General features: G+C 44.9%; 1 protein-coding gene across 1 annotated transcript in view; it reads left to right on the top strand.

Annotated features, from left to right (window-relative positions):
* Positions 1–950: 950 nt before the first annotated feature.
* CCBE1 (collagen and calcium binding EGF domains 1) overlaps positions 951–19812 on the top strand; it is a 165568-nt gene continuing 146706 nt past the window's right edge. Inside the window, exons 1-2 of the mRNA XM_084888291.1 lie at positions 951–1871; positions 2265–2345. Of these exons, the coding sequence (XP_084744417.1) occupies positions 1741–1871; positions 2265–2345 (212 nt within the window). The 5' untranslated portion in view covers positions 951–1740. The remainder of the gene's footprint in view (positions 1872–2264; positions 2346–19812) is intronic.

Genomic DNA, 19812 nt, shown 5'->3' with positions numbered 1-19812 from the left:
TGCAATGATTTATGCAAAAAAAAAAAACAAAACAAAAACACACACACACAAATAATTAATGTCTACTGAGCATTCAATATCCCCTGGCACAATAAAAAATGCTTTATAGGCATTACCTCATTTAATACTCACAAATATTTATGAGGGAGGTTTCCCCATTTTACAAATGAGAAAACTGGGTTTAAAGGTAACTTGGCCAAGTCCACACACCTAGGAAGCTCACAGCCTGGATTTGAATCTATGGTGTTTTCTCTTTTCTGACTACATACCGGCCACTCTCAGGTTTTGCAAACATCTGATGTACCCTCTGAATCACTTTGTGAAAATACACTTACTTATTTTGTGTAGTGCCGTATTTAAATACCTGTGTAGTTTATGGTCTTCCATGTCTAGCTAAGATTTGCGGGAGGTAAAAAACACTTCACTGAACCAAAAAGTCAGATTCATAGCTTCAAGGACTATTGTGTCAAATAAAATCAGAAATGTGGAAAAACCTTTGGAAAACACAGAAGCATCTACGGAGGCATGAGGATGTCACTGCTATTAAAAATGTTGAGGCGTATGTGACAGGCACAGCCATTCTCAGTTGATCAGGCTATTTTGAATCAAAACACCTGTCTACCTAACCAGTTAGCACCATCATAACTTGTGACAAGCTATCTCTCGCCTCAAGGTCCTAGGGGTGGAATTAGACATTATAACCTCGTGCTCTTCCTGCCATCTCTGGGCCAGAACAGTTGCTTGGCACTTCGGGGCACGTTTATATCGCGAGCTTCTCTTTATCAGAAGAGAACTCCCAACGTGCAATAAAGTGTTAAGATGCAGACATATACGACTTACAGAGGAGCCACCACCAAATGCGCTGATGGACGCCCCCAGCCTGGTTTTCAGGCTACCTATACCCCGCTGTGTTAACTGGATGGGGTTGGGGGTGGACTTCAGTTGTTTCCAGCTCTCACGTGTGGCATATAAACAGCATTCAAGCAGCTCAGGGTAAGAGGATTTAAAAACCCCTGGAAAGAGCCGTTGAGAGCTCATTACTGAATCCAGCGGCTCTGCTAACGAATGAAGCGAAGCAAGAGGGACAGCTTTCTCCTGGGATTCTAAGGGAGGCAGAGTAGCGATCGGGCATGACAGGCAGTTTGCAAAAGCAGCCGTAGTCTCCCCACCACCTCCTTCCTCCGTCCAGGGAAAACGGCGACGGGAAAGCCCACGTCCTGATCCTGGTCTTAAGAAGCCAACTGACGATAGGAAGGAAGCGTGTTAACTCCTCGGCCCCCCTTTTCCCTAGGGGAGAAGCGGCTCCTCCTCCTCTTGGTGGAGCGACCCTGGTGTTAAGATGCGTGCAGCCGCCCGCTTTCCTCACCCTGCGCTCCGCATAGCCCAGGACAGAGGCAAGGAGGAGCGCGCAGCCCAAGGCTGAGTCCATCCAGCGAGTCTGGTGACGGTGTGGCCATCCCGGCCGAGGAGACCTGGACCCCGCTCGCCACCCTCTAGGTTGTTCACCAGCCGGTCTACGGAATTTGCGCTCTGCACCCCAGCTCCTAGCCTGGTCCCCCAGCGCCACAGCAGCCCAGCCCCTGTGCCTTCGCAGGTGGCGCAAACGCCCCTGCCCTCCGGCGCCCCCTGCCGGGGAGAGAGACGGCGGCAGCGGCGGCGGCGGCGGCGGCGGGCGCGGAGGAGCCTGGCGCAGGGCGGGCAGAGGGCTCGGGCGCTTGGAAGAAGTCGGGAGCGTCCCCGATGGTGCCGCCGCCTCCGAGCCGGGGAGGAGCGGCGACGGGGCAGCTGGGCAAGAGCCTGGGTCCGCTGCTGCTGCTCCTGGCGCTGGGACACACGTGGAGCTACCGCGAGGAGCCCGAGAACAGCGACAGGTAAGCGCTGCCGCCCCTGAAGGGTGCACGCCAGGCGCTCGGGGTGCAGGCGACCCGCACACTCGCCATCATTCATCCAACCATCCGTCACGGGCTCGGCGCTCAACGGTCCCTGCGGCTCTCAGCGCTGCCCGGGGGTGACAGCCTCCATTCCATCAGCCCGGGCTTCCCCCCATCTGTGAGACCTCCGTCCTCTACTCCTGCCGCTCTCCTGTGACCGAATTCTTCAGCTCCTGTGCCCCGGGGTCTGGGTTCGATAGGGGGGACCCTGGCCGGAGGCCGCTGGGCGTCCCCGCTGGGGGACCAGTGGCTGCTCCGCGCGCCGGATCCCCAGCGCGCACTGGCCTGCGCTCTCACGTGGAGAGTCAACGACTTTGCCTAACTTTTTCGTAGGGAAGTCTGCTCAGAAAACAAAATCGCCACTACCAAATACCCGTGTCTGAAGGCCTCGGGAGAGCTCACCACGTGTTTCAGGTAAGCCTCAGGCTGTGCCCTGTCGCCGCCGCCAAGCACCCTGGCTGTGGGAAGGAGGAGCCGCAAAGAAGGGGGATGGAGGTGCGTTCGGGTACGAGGTGGGGGGTGAAGTGGGGAGGGGGCGTGCCACAGTGGTGCTGGGACGCGCTGGGTGACATCTCCGTGCAAACCTTTCTCTGTGCTTTCTGGGCCAGGGCAGCAGGGCCTGGAGTCTGGCCCTAAGGTCCGGAGGCTGTTTACTGGTCTTGGGAATATTTGCATGGCAGAGGTTGGAGGGGAAAGAGGTGGAAAGTTTATAAGGAAAGTGGATCGGATGGTGGTTGTAAACAGAGAGGCAAAGACGAATGGCTGCTTTCCTATCTTGTTTTGAAAACACAGCATCAACAAATAAATACTTGGCCTTGGGCTGTCTCATGACCTTCTGCCAGGACAGAGTGTAATACCGTCAGGACCTCTGTGGGCAAAGGGGTGGGGAGATGGTTGTGTTGATTGAAAACAAAAACAAAAAACAAATGTCAAGATTGTTGAGCCAACAAGAAGAGGGACAGTCTCCTAAAGCATGGCCCACAGACCACCTGGGTGCTTGGTAAACCAGTCACCTGCTGGTTGTTAAAACGAAGCCTGGATGGAGCTAGGGAATCTGTAGTTCGGAAAATGCTCCCCAGCTTTTTTTGTTGTTGTTGTTTTTTTTTTTTTTTTTTTTTTTTGTGTGTGTGTGTGTGTGTGTGTTTCAACAAAAGGAAGGGGAGGCACTGTTCCCTGCGTGCAGCTTTTTGGAGGTGAGGGTTGATGTGTTTTTCATCATGTGATCTTGGCTTCTACTCCAGTGCTCTCACTGAATGCAGGAAACGTGCACCCATGAGCGTGTATTCGTTGCCTGCTTTCTAAAGGTGCTGTGGAAGATACGGGGATCCCCCGTACACACCGGATTCATCTCTGTCTATGGGAACTATACACTGTGTGGGGTGCCAGGATAAATACTGGGTAGTACTAGGTAACACTGCAATCCCCAGAGATGAACTTGAAAGAAAAGGAAATTTTACTATTTATAATGTCATAGCAAATGAACCAATCATGATTGTTTTCAGCTTTAAGAAAGATGGTATTTCACGGGCTCAAAGATTCTGGTATAAGTGGATTCAGGGTTGATCGGTTTAGTGGTACAAAGGCGCCATCAGTTATGCCAGGTACGATGCTTTAAAATTTGTCCTTGGCCTTTTAGGCGAATCAATAGTCACTCCTTGGGAAGGGCTGCCTTCTCCAGGACATGGTGTGTGTGTGTGTGTGTGTGTGTGTGTGTGTGTGTGTGACCACTAAACAAAATACATGAGGGTTAGGGAAGGAGGAGGACAGGTAAAGACTGGATGAGGTTAACTGGGTAAGCAAGGTCACCTAGCTGGTGAAATGACTTGGTGGTACTGGCACCAGAATTGCTTGCCTGGGTCTAGCCCCGTGTTTCATCCACACGACCACAGTATTTCTTTGGACCCATTGTTTTCCTATCACCATGGTATAAAGCCTCTAATTTAACATGGAAAGTGTCCCTGAAGGGGTTTGCTCATTTGTTCAGAGCCTGAAGGTCCAACTGCACATAAATCAGCGAGTTACAGAATGCATGTCCAATTTTCAGGAGTGCCTGCTGAGTGTCCTAAGCTCACTTCATTTGTTACTACTGTTACTGTCATTTCTTTTTCCCTTCAGGTTTTTAAACAGCAGGGTTTCTTTCATACCTAGATTCTCGGCAAGAGACACGAACAGTGTCTCGATGTGTTTCCACTAAGAGGAATGGGAGAGGATGTTTCCAGCTGGAGAAAATGGTCCCATGAATATTCAGTTATTTGTGTTTAAATTACCTTATGGGAGTGAAAGTTCTAGGAATACTCCATTGATTTAACACTACTTCCATAATTTAGTGCTTTTTTCCCTTTGTATTCTCATTCCTTTATTTTCTGTTTTCCCCCCAAAATTGAGATATAAGTGACATTGAGCACACAAATTGAAACTCTGCAGTTCTATATGTGTACATCCATGCAACCTCCACTCAGGGACAATACAGAGCAGTTCCAGTAGTTTAAAAGCTGTCTCAGGTCATCCAATCGGTACATCCCACCCAAAGTTAGTCATTTTGTAAAGGCAGTTTCTTGGCAGTTGCTGCCCCCATTTTTTTTTTGAACCCTAAGAATGGGGGCATACAGTGTACGTCTTGGTTTGTGAATTGTGGTTATCCTGGCTCTTGCTAATTCGACCGTGGTCTGGAAACCAGCCATGTGGGCATCATCTGGAAGCTTGTTAGAGTCTTGTACCTCTGGAACCAGAACCTGCAGGTTGATGAGATGTGATTAAAGCTGGGGAAGCTTCTGCTGTAGAAGCCAGGCTCCTCACTCAACTGGGTCATGGTGTGAACCCATTTAGCTTGGTCCTTTAGGAGTGGGGGAGGAGGGAGCTCTGCAGATGGACCACATTCACTTTAAACCAGACCGAAAAACAGCCTTCCAGGAAATCAACTCTTCAGCTCTTAGATGACCCCCAAGTAAGCTGGAAGTACCTCAACAAAGCTACTGCTCTGGGAACACTATCTGATTATGTAGGTCCACTCTTTACTAGCTGTCTTTAGGTGAACAACTTGAGCACAAGAGAAAGAACTTCTGAACTTGTTGAAAATGACTTAAGAGATTATTATTGATATGGAGGATGGGTTTAATACTAAAATGAGTATAGAAGATGCAATAAATCTGATCTCCTACCTAAAAAGATAGGGAGATGAAAAAAATGAGAATAGTGTTTGTTCTGTCCTGTCCCCCACCCCATACATTTCTACGTGGCTACACATAAGCAGCATCTCTCCGCTTTAACCTTTTGCAGTATGTTAAGTAATGACAATTTGAGGATTGACTATGTGTTTAGCACTGTTCTATGCACTTTGCATACATCATGTCTTATCCTCAAAGTCACAATGTAGCATTTGTATTCTCAGTTTTGCAGAGGAGGGAACCCAAACTCAGAGGGATTAAGTAAACTTGCCAGAGTCACAGTTAATGCATGTGAGAGCCACAATTCAAACCCAAGTTTGTCTGACTTCAAAGTCTGGGCCTTTTTATCCTCCCAGAGGTGTCTATAGATGAGGCCGAACTTTCCAGATCCTGGGATCTAAGTAAGGAAGAAGACTAAATTCAAGTGACTATAAATTCAAAAAGACAGTTTAATAGAAACCTGGGTCATGGTACTTACCCATTTAGATGGGTCCCAACATTCACCATGGCCATAGTGGTTTATGCCCTAAAGATCTGTCTTAAAGAATTAACTCTGTATTATCATATTATACACAAAATTAGTTCATACATGTATACCTTTCCTTCCTTGTAGGATTTTACCTTAATCATAGGTAAATCTCTATATCTAGAGATTCTCTAGGACAGTAGTTGACAAACTGTGGCTTGTGAGCCACATTAGGCTCTTTGGCCCCTTGAGTGTGGCTCTTCCACAAAATATCACATGCAAGTGCGCACGTACAGTGCGATTGAAACTTCGTGGCTCATGTGCAGAAGTCAGTTTTTGGCTCTCAAAAAATTTCAATTGTTGTACTGTTGATATTTGGCTCTGTTGACTAATGAGTTTGCCAACCACTGCTGTAGGACAATGTATATTGTGCCAATACCCAAAATGTACTAAGCACTTGTTGAGTGAATGCCAATGACACCTTAACAAGAGTTCATATTTACTTCACATTATCATCTGACATAGGGCATACCTGGTACTCTTTCCCAGCTAAGATGTCAGAGATAGTGTGCGATTTAGCTGAGTTTATTAGAGCCAAATGAAGCATATAAGCTATCACGGCCTTACTCCTCCTGTGACTATTAAAGCTTTTCCCACAAGCTGACTTTCCTTTTTACTAACCCCCACTTCCCAAACCATGTAGCTTGAATAAAAGTTTTGTGTTTAACTTTACATTCCTTTTATGGGACTCATATCAATAAAAGGAGATGTTAAAGGCTTTTTTAAAATAAGACAAAAGGAATACATATGTTATGTGTATGAATTGCCAGTAAAATCCAGTTTTTACTGAGTGAGACTATGTCTAATAAACATCCTAGTTAACTTTTTTGATCTATTACAGATTTATTGAACATCTATTACTAGCTTAAAATAGTCCTAGAGCACTAGCTGGTTTGGCTCAGTGGATAGAATCTTGGTCTGCAGACTCAAGGATCCTGAGTTCAATTCTGGTGAAGGGCATATGCAACAGGTTGCAGGCTCAATCCCCAGTATTGATGTGCAGGAGGCAGCCAATAAATGATTCTCTCTCATCGTTGTTGTTTCTATCTCTCTTCCTCTCCTGTCCTCTCTGAAATCAATAAAAATATATTTTAAAAAATTAGTCCTAGAAAATGAGCACAGAAGAATAAGCTACAGTCCCTGGTTACAGTTTACAGACTTGATTTTTAGACAAGCCCTTTGAAACTATAACCAACACACATGGTACATGAATGAGTTCAAAGTCATGTAGTTTATACTATACTATCAATGATCAGGGAGAGATTCAAACAGCTGGGAGCGAGTTTATGGGTAAGAGAACACAGCTTTGTTTTTTAGCATGGCTGTTTAACATAGTGCGCTCGATGTTTGTCTAACTTTCATTAGCTACGATTTTCAGCGTCGAGGTTCATGGACCTCCAAGTGGAGGCCCCCAGCTGCCACTCAGCTGTATTTGTTCAGGCAATGGTGTCTTACTAGGCACTGCTCTTGCTCAGGGTCATGTTCCCATAGGAAGTAATGACACGGGGAGGCAAACCTCCCACTTCTCTTTGAGATAATACAATAGCATTGCCAAATCCTATTAAAACTTGGAAGTCAATGTGATATTTTTGCAAATGTGTTTACTTGGAATTTGGTGAGCAAGAAGGTCACTTAATTAGAGCAGCATCACCAGATGAGAGCATTGGACTGTAGCGAAGACTACGCTGCGGGAAAGCCTGGAGAATGCACTATCTAGTAGGTCACCGGGTCCCTACAGAGGATTTCGGAAATGTCAAACATGCACAATAGTTAGAAACTCGGCCAGGGTTTGAATTCCAGCTCTACCATTTGTGTTATGACCTTGAACAGTTTTTTAACCTCTGCGCTTTAATTTCCTCCTTGGTAAAGTGAGGATCACATTAGTACTAGAGTTATAGGGTTACCGTGAAGATGAAATGAGTTAACATGTGTAGGAAGTGCTCAACAATTATTACCTCTCATGATCACTCCTTTGTCTCCCTGTGTCTGGTGTAGTGAGTGCACGCATAGTAGATGCTCATTTGTTGAGTTTTATTTGTGAGTTTGGGACTTATTATTATAGTAGACATTTTTGAAAATGCAAATTCTGATGACAGCCAGAAACACTGAGGGTGTTTATGTACCAGTCACACACCAGTTGCTTCTAGATGCTGTTCCAAATGTAGGGTAGCCCAGATTGGGAAAGTTACAAAAGAACATATCTTTGCTTCCTGCCTTCTACCATTCAAGATGCCCAACTTGTGTGACCATAGGATCAGATAGAGGCCCAGTTATCCCATTTTAGAGGATTTTAGAGGTGAATCCCTTGGGGTAGGGTCATGAAGGAGTCTTGTTGGCAGAGAGAAGACTAGAAATCAGATCACTAAGTCCTCAGTGCAGTTTTGGTCTCTCTTTCTGCTGTCTCCCTGACTTGTGGCTCACATAGCTCAGGGCGGGCACTGGAGGACAGCTCTGTGAATAATTGTTGGCTTATTTTAGGGCATGTGATCCCCCTTTCAAAAAGCATTTATATCTTAGCTGTTGACACCCTAACGTAAAGGATAAAGTGATAATAGATGTTGGGAAGCACAGAGCAGGGGACAAGTGAAGGCGGCTTTGTGCAAAACTGCCTAAGTCACAGGCATGTTGAAGGCAGCCTCTGTTTCCCTCTGCTGGTCCTGTCTCCCATTGGGCAGTCAGCCCTCGGAGGACCCGAATCAACTGTCCCCTCAACCACAACTATATCCCTGGAGGTTAGCTCTATGCCTGGACAGTCCTGCATGCACATTATCAAATGACCATGAGAATGAATATGTCAACATTACAAGTAAATAATCATGTGGTCTTTGAGGCCTTGCAGCAAACTGATTACCTGCACCTCTGTGAGGTGCTGCCAGGGTGTGCATTGGTTCCCAGTTTGACTGGCTTAATTTTAACTGCTGATGTAGTTAGTACAGGGCTGATTCTGGCAGCTCTGGTAATGCCATGAGCTTGCTATTTTAAATAATGCCTGAAGAGGACCTGGGTATTCCTGCTCACCTGACAATTGCCCTATAGACACTGGCTTTGATGGGGAGGAAGATAGTTTCAAAGGGAATCCCGCTTCCTCCCACACTCTCTTATTTTTTTAAGCTGAAGAACAGGTGTTAGAGGAGGGAAGGTAGCGGGCATTGGCCAGGGCGGCCTCTGTATCACTTTTCATTCATTCTTGGAGACACAACACAACGTGTTAGGAAACAGCTAACAATTGAACTGGCCACAAAGGCTGTGCTTTCACTGGTGTGTCCTTTGAGTCCGGGTCCAGTTGCTACTCTCATTGTCCCTGAAGTAGTTGATGCCTGACTTCCTACATTACTTCACTTCATCTTTTCTAAGTGAAGCTGGGGTGGGTGCACCCGGAAAAAGCAAATGTGCTCTTTCTTTGTCTTAGAATACTCGATCTTCTTAGGAGAAAGCTTGCATTTCAATCAGTAGTTTCCGTGTCAGTGGGTTCAGCTTCCGAAAGCTCCTACCCCTCTGCTCAGCAGGACTCTCACTTTTGTGCATTAGAGGGTCTGCCTGCTGGGGCAGTTGAAGAATATCGGGAGAACAAAGGTCTCCAGTCTGTTCAGTTTATTGCTTTTGTTTGGGGGATGAAAAAGTAAACAGCTATAACCTCTGCAGCTTCTTTTTGCCAAGCTAGGTTCTTCCTTTTCTACGAAGCCATTCACCACTCTTAAAGTTTTACCAACAATTTTCATTCATTTATTCAACTAATACCCGGGAGCTTGCTTTGTGTGCCAAGCACAGTTTCTAGGCACTTGGAATATGTCTGTGAATAGAGCAGATAAAAAATGAACTTCTGATATTGTGGAATTTATGGATTTTAGTCCAACCTATCTTTCAGTAAAGGAATTTTGAGCCAAAGATGAGCTTTGGGACATTTTAAAGAAAGTTGTTTTTGGCACACATCTGATTAATATCACATTTTGGGGGCTAGGGACTTGAAATTTCCTGTGGCCCAGCTGTACTCTTTCAATAAAAGAACCACCACAGGTCCAAAGAGGGACACGAGAACATGAGGTTGGTGGGAATCAAAGATTTTTTCTGCAAGAAGTGTTAGCAAGAAATTATCACATGCCACAAGTTTCTCCTAAGCATGATTGGAAAGTGAAGGCATTACCAGGAGGTGGCGAATTCTCTGGTCCTGTGTCCTGACAGGTAGTCAGTGGCATCAAAATTGGCCCATTAGGGACAGACACTTTGGCCAGTTCACCTTGTATTTTCCAACAGTAACTTTAAGCAGAGTACATTCCCTGATACTCCTAATGATCTATTATAGACCTATTGTTGTAAATGTATTAGGACCTTCTGGACAGTTTCTGGACCTGAAACACCTGTCGGGGGAGGAGTGGTGTTATAATGTCTACATGATAATCCCCATTGAGCAAAGGAGTGCTTTATCTTCTTCCCAGCTTCAAGGGATGATCCGTGCAAGTCAGTAGCAGGTGTGAGAGAGCTTGTCTGGGTCTATACATTGCCTCCTTGTTTGGTGGGATAGAACAGGAACTAGAACATCTTTCCATGCCCTTTATGATCTCAGAAACTTGATCCCATCCATTCTCAGCCTTCATATCCCTTCTTACCCTTTCCCTCTTGGCTCCTTCTATGGGGTGCTTTCTGTGTACTCCTACCAGGGTAAAGCTCCCGTCTTTAGATCTTTGGGAATGGAAGGGGCAAATGTCAACCTGAACTGGGAGGATGCCAGGAGGGCCCTCTGCATTCAGATCTGGCCCTGGGAGTTTGGTGTAGAGAATAGGAATTGACAAAGTAGAGCCCATGGCATGTTTTTACACAATGCATGATCTATGAATGCTTTTTACATTTTTAAAGAGTTGTAAAAGAAAAAGTCTATGCAACTGAGACCTTATTTGGACCCCAGAGCCTCAGATATTTACTATCTGGCCCCTTGCCAACTTCTAAAGAACCATCAGAAGAACACAGAGACCAGGAGTGGATTTCTCTGCCACACATAACCTTGTCCACAGGTCTGAGTCCTCAAAGAGGCGACTCTGGGGGCATTTAGTCAGCTTCATCTTTGGGTCCTTTGCTTGTGTATCACTTCATTTTATTGTTATGGAACCTCCTGGTCTGAGTGGGCATCCTTGACTGTGACTTGGTTTGCTAAATCACTTAATAGTTTTTATTGAGCTGGAACTTTATTGAATCATCCCTCCTCATTGATATGCTAAATAAACGTTAACTTGCCAGAACATTAAGAAGCTGGGTTTTATTGCAGGTAGTTAAGTATTAATTCATTGCTGCTTTTCTGTGTTCCCAAGGTGAGCATTCCTTACCTGTTGAGCAATCCTGGGATGGCCGGGGCGGTCCTCCCACCTTCCCTAATGCCCTACTTAATTCCTGAACATACTTATTGATCATCACGTGCTTTGATGACTCAAAGCCACCCTATGAAGCCATAAACTTCATGTACAGGGGGAAACTTTTCACATTCAGAAATCAAATGATAATATATATTTTACCTGAAGAATGTCTAGGAAAAGTCATTTTCAATGAAAGGCATTCTATTTATTTATTTTTAAAATATATTTTATTGATTTTTTTACAAAGAGGAAGGGAGAGAGATAGAGAGCCAGAAACATCAATGAGAGTCATCGATCAGCTGCCTCTTGCACACCCCCTACTGGGGATGTGCCCGCAACCAAGGCACATGCCCTTGACCAGAATCGAACCCGGGACCTTTCAGTTCCCCAGGCTGATGTTCTATCCACTGAGCCAAACCGGTTTCAGCTTCAATGAAAGGTATTCTAAATCAGAGTTGCAATGTTATGTTTTCCTTATATGGCTAAAAAGTATCATACCATTACACAACTGCATTATATACAAGACGGGGCGAGGCAAAAGTCGGATTATAGTTGTATGTGAAACAGTTTATTCTTGTATTATTAATAATTGTATTTTCCACATGAACAACTGTAAACCTGCTTTGACCCCACCCTGTACATCAGTTATTAAAATTTTGAGCTTAAACTCTGAACTGCCTTTTCACAATGCCAACTCTTCTTTTCTCCAGGGTGTTTTTAGAAATTTTGATTAAATTTGTTGGGGTGACATTGGTTAATAAAATTATACATGTTTCAAGTGTACAGTTCTATAGTACATCAACTGTATATTGAATTGTGTGTTTATCACATGATGCCAACTCTTCTGTCCCGTGAAAGATGGAGGAGAGTCCTAAATAGTGATGCCTTCTGACACCGAGAATTGGGGAAAAGTGGAGAAGGAGAGAGAACTGTTTAAAAGAAATACTTTGAGGGGAGAGAAGCAAAGTTTGCCAATGGTGTTTTGGAGAAAGGAAGAAACATGTCGGAATGCACCACTTGACATACTAGGAAGATTAAGATGTTGGGGGGTATAGCAAAGAGGAAAAATAGGCGTATGAAAGTTTGACAAGAGCATCCTGTGGATATGAAGATGGGGGGGGGAAAAGTCATATGGGAGCTTGTGACCTTGATCACAGCTGTTTTTACTGATTCGACTAAATGCAGCTTAAAAGAAAGGCAGGCTAAGCTTGTGAAGGTTGACAGACTTACAAACCCATTTTTTACATCTTGCATGCATGCATTTGGCAGAACATATTCTAGCTTCATACAAGTTCTCAGTGTCTCTGAGCAAGTATGTGGCCAAGCGGGGTTCTAGCCCAGGCAGTCCTACTCCAGAGCCTATATTCTTCTTAACCACTGGGCTCTTCTGAAAGGCCTGAAATCGCAGTTACCTTGCCAACCATAGATTTAAAGGAGGCATTTAGAAGAGGGAGGGAGGGCTGCTAGAAATAGGGATGGCAATCCCACTGGTGATGGCTGGTGAAAACGTAAGTTGGATAAGTCCTTCAGTGTAGACACAAAACCCCCTCTCCCCACATTAGTTTGCACAGGCTGTCTAAACCCATGGTCGGCAAACTGTGGCTCTCGAGTCACATGTGGCTCTTTGGCCCCTTAAGTGTGGCTCTTCCACAAAATACCACGGCCTGGGTGAGTCTATTTTGAAGAAGTGGCGTTAGAAGAAGTTTCAGTTTAAAAAATTTGGCTCTCAAAAGAAATTTCAATCGTTGTACTGTTGATATATGGCTCTGTTGACTAATGAGTTTGCCGACCACTAAACAAACTACTGTGGACTTGGGGTTTAAACAAAAGAAGTTTTTTTTCTCAGTTCTGGAGGCTAGAAGTCTGAGCTCAAGGTGTGGACAGGATTGATCATTATGAGGCCTTTCTCCTTGGCTTATAGATGGCTGTATTCTTCCTGTGTCTTCACATGTCTCTCCTCTGTTCATGTCTGTGTCCAAATTTCTTCTTATGAGGACACCACCTCGTTGAATTAGGGGCCATTCTAATGGCCTCATTTGAACTCAGTGACCACTCTAAAGCCCCTATCTCTAAATATGCTCACATTCTGAAATACTGGAATTAGGACTTCAACCAGCAAACTTTGGGAGAAAAATTCACCCCATAACATAGCCCCTAAAACACAAACAAATCCCACACAGTGGGGCCATATAATAAAAGGGACATTTTTCACACACACACTGTAATCCCTATGGCATTGCTGTCCACCATGGTGCTCCTGAGCCAGCCAATAAAATTAGAGAACCTTCAGCAATACCCCCGAAGAAGAAAAAGGATTAAATTGTATCTAACATGTCACAAATCACAATGTTTGGGATGATGACTTCTGTGGAACCCCTCTCTGCAGGGCGGTGCCTGATGACTGCAGGCATCACCTGTTCTAATGCCTTCAGGACGTCGCATTGGAGTTGCAGACACTCAGGCTCTGCTCTGGATCCACTGACTTAGAACCTGTATGTTCACAAGGTTCCTGGGTGTTTCCCATGAACATTACATGCCCTGTTGGTCAGCCCTGCATCATTCCAGGGCTCCTCACTCTCATTTGGCTCTTCTACTTGTAAAGCTGATGGCAGCAACTCACAGCCTGGACTCGCACATTGGAACCACCTGATGAACTTAAAAAACAAACAAACAAAAAACCCCAGTCTTCAGGTAGACACACCAGACACACCAGAAACTCCAGAAACTCTGGAGGTGGGTGCCAGGGGTTTTTAAAGCTCTTTTCACAATTCCAGTATGCAGCCAAGGTTAAAAGCCTTGCAGCAAAAAGGTGTGAGCAGCCTGGTTCTTCTTCTGTGGCCCCTAAGCCCATGTCCTACTCACTAGTATGTTTCACAGTTGTCTGAGGTCCATGCCCCTGGACAGGTATGTGTACAGCTAAAGCCTGTGTTGGCGGGCCATCAGAAGCCTGATGTCTCCCATCCATTGTCTGCTAGGTGCCAGTCTTTTTCTCCTGGCATCTCCTTTCCACCAGTGAGGGAGGGTTGGAGGGCAGTCAGGGCGCGATGAGGTGGCCAAGGTGGATCACAAAGGGTGGAGAGTTCTGAGTTCCCGAAGCTGATCAGTTCTAAGTGGAATATGCGAATTCCATCACTTTTCATTTCCTATGCAGGCTCTCAGCTTGGTGTCTCTAGCTACTTAGTGACCTCAAATACATTTTTATGAAATATTTCGCTTTGTTGCGGCACTGCATGAAACCTTCTTCCAAGATGTAAACATGGCTCAGAATATTATAAATTAAAGTGTTTCAGTGTCAAGCTGTGTTTTTCTTTCCTTGCAAGCATCAAACACAAACACACTTTTTCCCACATAGTGTGATAGAAAATGTATGTGCTGGCCAGCAGTCTCCCGAGTCTTCCCCTGTGCTAACTGAAATCACTTCTCAGTGTCCAGCAAGCGCAAGGCTTTTTATAGGTTTGCATTAACTTGATGCAACGTGAGACAATGCTCTCTGCGGTTTGACTGTGTAGTTGTCATTCCAGCCCTATGTTTACCATATGGCCGTAAGCCAGGCAGCCCCAAAGTAATGTCTACTGTGCTACATAGTTACATTCATAGAACTGCATCTTTTGAGTGCAAGAGCAGCTGATTAAATCATAGAAATTACTATAAACCCAGAAATAAAGGAACTGTAATTGTATTTCTTACTGAGCGAGTTCTTTGAATTGGAGCTGGCAAGATGCAAAGTGGTTTGTAAGTGATCTTGGAGTTTGATAACATATGAGTGTGACACCCTATTAGAGAGGAAATAATAGGAATGGATATTTAAAATCTTTTTAAAATCTATTGATTTTAGAGAGAGAGGGAGGAGGAGGAGAGAAAGAGAAACATCAATTTGTTGTTCCACTTATTTATGCATTCATTAGTTGATTCTGTATGTGCCCTGACCTGGGGATCGAACCCACAACCTTGGCAGATTGGGATGACATTTGAACCAACTGAGCCACCTGGCCAGAGCTGGATATTTAAAATCTTAAGTGAAGGCATGAAAGAATCCCAACACTTTATTCGACACCTCTGCCACCCTCACTCTCTTCTTCAAGCCTTTTCCCAGAGACCTCTCATGTTTGGGAAGCACATTTTCTGACTGAGGCACACAGAACGGTCATCTGTGGAGGGCACGTGGAGGTCAATGACAGCGGACGCTCAGGCTAGAGGTGCCTGGCCCAGGGAGCTCTGGCAGCCTAACTCCCACCGTGCTGTTCTAGGGCGGAAGGAGGTTGGGGTCCTCACACATCTGGAGCCATTTCTGGGCAGTCAGGGCTGGGAGGGTGTGATGGGGAGATGCCCCTTTTGGGAAGCCCCACCCCCCACCCCCCTTAGCTATCCCGTTCTGTTCAAGTTGCATCTCCAAGTCCAGCCTTTTCAGTTAATCCTTCCATTGCTGTTTCTTAAGATGCGTTTTTCACATGCATTCTTTAAAATATGAGTTGTGTCATTTTTGGACATGTGTTTATCCATTCACTTATCCACAGCTTGGCTCTGTTGGATTGCCCTGACACTGGTATGTGCTCGTATGTGTACCTTTGATGTGATGCAGCTTTTGTTTTGTGAAGCCCATGGTGCCGCTGGGACCGCATTGAACTCCCTAGGACCTGACAGATGAGGGTTTCATCCACTCTTTTTAGGACTTTACAACTGAGGGCTTGGCTTTCGATGGAAACTGCCTTGATAATGAGGGGGAAATGCTCTTTTATTTTTTAGGGAAGAATTTATAAAGGGCAGAGGGTCATGCTTTGCAGTTCCTGCAGGGAAAGGGGCACAAGAAAGAGTAAATCTCCCTTTCTAAAACTTCACCTTTTTTGGGGATGATGATAGCAATACTTGCTCTTCACCCATTTTACATCTAGCAGTGTCTGACTTAGGACGGCAGGCCTCCCTAATCTCAGCCCTCCAGGTTGACTGTCAAGGGACTAAATGTGTTTTTTTGTGACCTTTCCCTACTTGCAGTCATTACTTATAGAACTGGGATTGTTCTCAGTTGCTTTGTCACACAACAATGGGTAAGAGATGCTTACTCATCATTACATAGAGTGCCAATTCATTTTCACAGCACGGTATTCTTCATAGCGTATTTCACTGCACCGATGCATCATAATTCATCTCTGCACTTTTTATAAGGCAATTTTCAGATGCTAATGGGGCCCTCCCTGATGTTAAGGGCTCAGGTTTAAACTTCAGATGCAGATTTCACATATATGAAGCTTTAACTAAATGAATCAGAAAAAGGAAACAATGTAGTGTCACCAGATAGCACATGGGTCTGGAATCTTTGAGATATGGCCTTTAGGGTCTAACCCTGATACTGCCCTCCTAGAAGGTGTGGCTGCCCTCCTAGAAGGTCCTCAAAACCCTATGGTTCTCTTGGGGAGGAAGGGGAAGGGGCGCTCTGATGGATTTCCTCCTAGGGTCGGCAATGTGAGCAGAGCAAACGAAGCGGGTTTAGTTTACAGCCCCGGGGATTTGTTTGACAGAAGGAAGACAATCTTGACTGTGAAGACACTGTGGGATATTTGGACACTTATCTCTAATCTGCCCTAAAAACAGGACGTGAGCTGTCAGCTGCATCTCTTCAGAGCCTTGGGTAGTTTTTCTTATCCCAATTATTTACTTAAAGAGGAAAATGTCTTTTTACTTTCCAGATATACACTTTTGAAAGCCAGCTCCTCTTTAAAAAAAAATAAGTTTGTTTATTAGAAAAACCTCTCTTTTTAAAATATTTTTAATGATTTTAGAGAGTAAGGGAGAGGGAGAGAGAGATGAACATCAGTCATTGATCGGCTGCCTCCTGCACACCCTCTGCTGGGGAGGGAGCTCACAACCTGGGCCTGAGCCCTGACCAGGAATTGAACTGTGACCTCCTGGTTCATACGTTGAAGTTGAACCACTGAGCCACACTGAGTGGGAGCCAGCTCCTCTCTTTGCTGCAAGAACACGCTGGGTGAGCTTAGGAGCCATCATTTCATTCTGCCAAAGGTTAGGGACTCCCCGCCCCCCATCCCCACAGGCTTGCTTTACTCTCTGTTGCTTTCTTTCAAGGCATGCTTCCCACAAAATGGGGCAAGGAGCGCAAGGTGTCAGTTTCCTCACCTAGGGAGACCTATACTCCCATGGTGACCTCTCCCCTTCTAGAAGGAGAAATTATTTCATTTGGGAATGAAAAGAAAGGGGAAAGAAAAGGTGACATCATGAAAAGAAAGGGGAAAGAAAAGGTGACATCAGGTGAGAAGGCTTTTTTAAATAAAATTTCACATCTTTTAGCCTAATAGGCTTAATATTTGAAAAAAAGTTATTACAAACTTACGAATCAACAAGTTCATATCCTTTTGAGTTGATTTTTCCAAGGGCCCTGTAAAGAGTTCACGTGCTGCAGCCCCACTGCCCTGGCGCCTTCTCACTGTCCTGGTTCTGGGTCCATATTTGGTTCTGTTTAGAGCCACCAAGGAGACGGTGAAGTAAGGCAGTCAGCTACGTAATTGGGACACTAGCTTTTTCTTCCAGCCATTTACCCAAATACAAGGATGAGGCTTCTCTTGTATTATCCAGATAACTGTCTGCTATTTGTCCCTCCATTTCCACATTTAGGCAGCCTCCCTTTAGCAGAGTGTCCAGGTGAGTTTCATATTTGAAGCCTGATTCTTTCACTTGCTCTGTCTGCACGCTAGACTTCTTTGTCCTCATTTCAACATGTGTTCCCTTGGAAGGAGTTTAAATGAGATTGGGGTTATAATTTAATGGATGAAAGTGAATCTTTACTGCAGCCTTTATTTTTCAATGGATTTCACTTGCACCATAAATCACTTACAAAGAAAAAATGTCATGCCCTAGCCGGTTTTGCTCAGTGGATAGAGCATAGGCCTGTAGCACTAAAGGGTCCTGGGTTTAATTCCAGTCAAGGGCACGTACTTCGGTTGTAGGCTCCTCTGTGGCCTGGGCCCTGATTGGGGCACATGCAGGAGGCAACCAGTCAATGTGTTTCTTTCACATTGATCTTTCTGTCTTTCCCTCTCTCTAAAAATCAGTGGAAAAATATCCTCGGGTGAGGATAAAAAAGAAAAAAAATGTACAAATAGACTCCTTTTGAAGATGAAGAAAAGCTGGCCATGTTTTCCCTCAGCATGTGATTCTGAATTATGAAACTCAAATATGCTCTAGAAAGAGCCCACCTGCTCATCCCCAACAAGATTTTGCACCATGTGCTTTATCCATCCCATTTTCCTGTGCGAGTGTATTTTACTGCAAATCCCAGACATGATGGCATTTGACTATTACATATTTCAATACTCATTTCTAAGAAATGTGGAGTCTTCATACATTACCAAAATGTCATAATGACACCAAAAACTAACAAAAAACAAACCAATATGAATGTTATTTTTAAACATCACCCCCCCACCCCCCCAAATAAAATAGGGGTTTGTTTGTGAAGTTATTTCTATTGAATTCTGCCAAGGATGAGTGGTCCTTTTGTCACCACTAATAAGTGATCTAACATTTTTAAGAATAGATGTTTTTATCAATTTCAGAGAGAGAAAGAAACATTGATGAAAGGGAAGCATTTATCGGCTGCTTCCTGCATGCCCCCAGGTCCTTCTGGCATTCTTGCAGCATGTCCACAATAGAGCCCCCAGGCCCAGGGACACACAGAGGTGGGCCCAGCACAGGGAGGTCTGCTGCTCCCAGGAAGTCCAGCTCCACCAGTTTGGCCTCAGGTGGGCTTCCAACAGAAGGCATATCCATATCCTGTGTACTGCTGGTCTCAGGGCCTTACGCACTGGTTTCTGAGGATTTTTCTTCAGGAACAGGTTAAACTTGAAGTAAAATCCAGGGCTGACTCCTTCACCAGGAATGTCCTGAACTAGTCCAAGTAGTGCCTGTCAGCCCCTGTGCCTAGAACCTCAGCTGGGTCTCGAAAGTGCTCCGCACTTGAGTCTATGGGTGTCCATTTTAGGTCCTTGTTTTATTTTGCTATAGTGCTTAAAGAATTTGTAGCTTATGTTGTATCTTTTCCTGACTAGGCATAAGGGCAACGGCCAGGCCTGCCTTCTTGAAGTTTGTATCCCCTGAATCACGATGCCGGCCCATTTTCTGAGCAGCCGCATAAACGTTTGTGGAAGAGTGAATGAATCCACATGGTTACTGTATAGTAAGATCATCCTCTGAAACAGAGCCACGATATGTATGTGTAGGTTTAAATTTATACTTGGAACATTCCAGATATATAAAGCAGTTTATAATATATAAAATGAGAAGATAGCACCCATTAAAAAGACCAAAAAGCAAAAACAAAATTGGAGATTTAAGAAAGGGAGCCAGGATTGAGGGTAGTAAGCATGTATGCCATAAAGGCACACAGGCTTGCGATGATGGGTGGGTCATGAGGCGTTGAGCTCTCTTAGCAGCCAGGGAGAATAGATGTCAAACTGGTCCATATGGTAAAATGCCCAGGACTATGACAGCTGTTCTTCAGACCAAAGAGAAATTTCATCCAAGGGTCATGGTGAAAAGAACAATACATCATGTGATAGTGCTCACCCCTAGAATGGGCATGGTAAGTTGCCCATGGTGATGACCTTCAAGTATAGTCAGTTGTTGTCTTGCCAAGAGCAGTATGGTTAAGGCCCAATATGAAGCTATCCAGGCTCTACATGCTGTATGACACTGTCACTGCTGCTTTGGTTTCTGCTGCTGCCTGCTTCACATTACCTATGGGGTGGGGGCATGAGGGGAAGCACATATTTGTTACTTTCTTTGACCTAAACTGTTGGCTTTTACTATTGCGTTATTGCTTATTTGCTCCTCCTTAACAT

This window comes from Pipistrellus hanaki, assembly GCF_964339955.1.
Source record: "Pipistrellus hanaki genome assembly, chromosome: 6".
Taxonomy (NCBI): Eukaryota; Metazoa; Chordata; class Mammalia; order Chiroptera; family Vespertilionidae; genus Pipistrellus; species Pipistrellus hanaki.
This window is presented reverse-complemented; position numbering and strand designations above follow the sequence as displayed.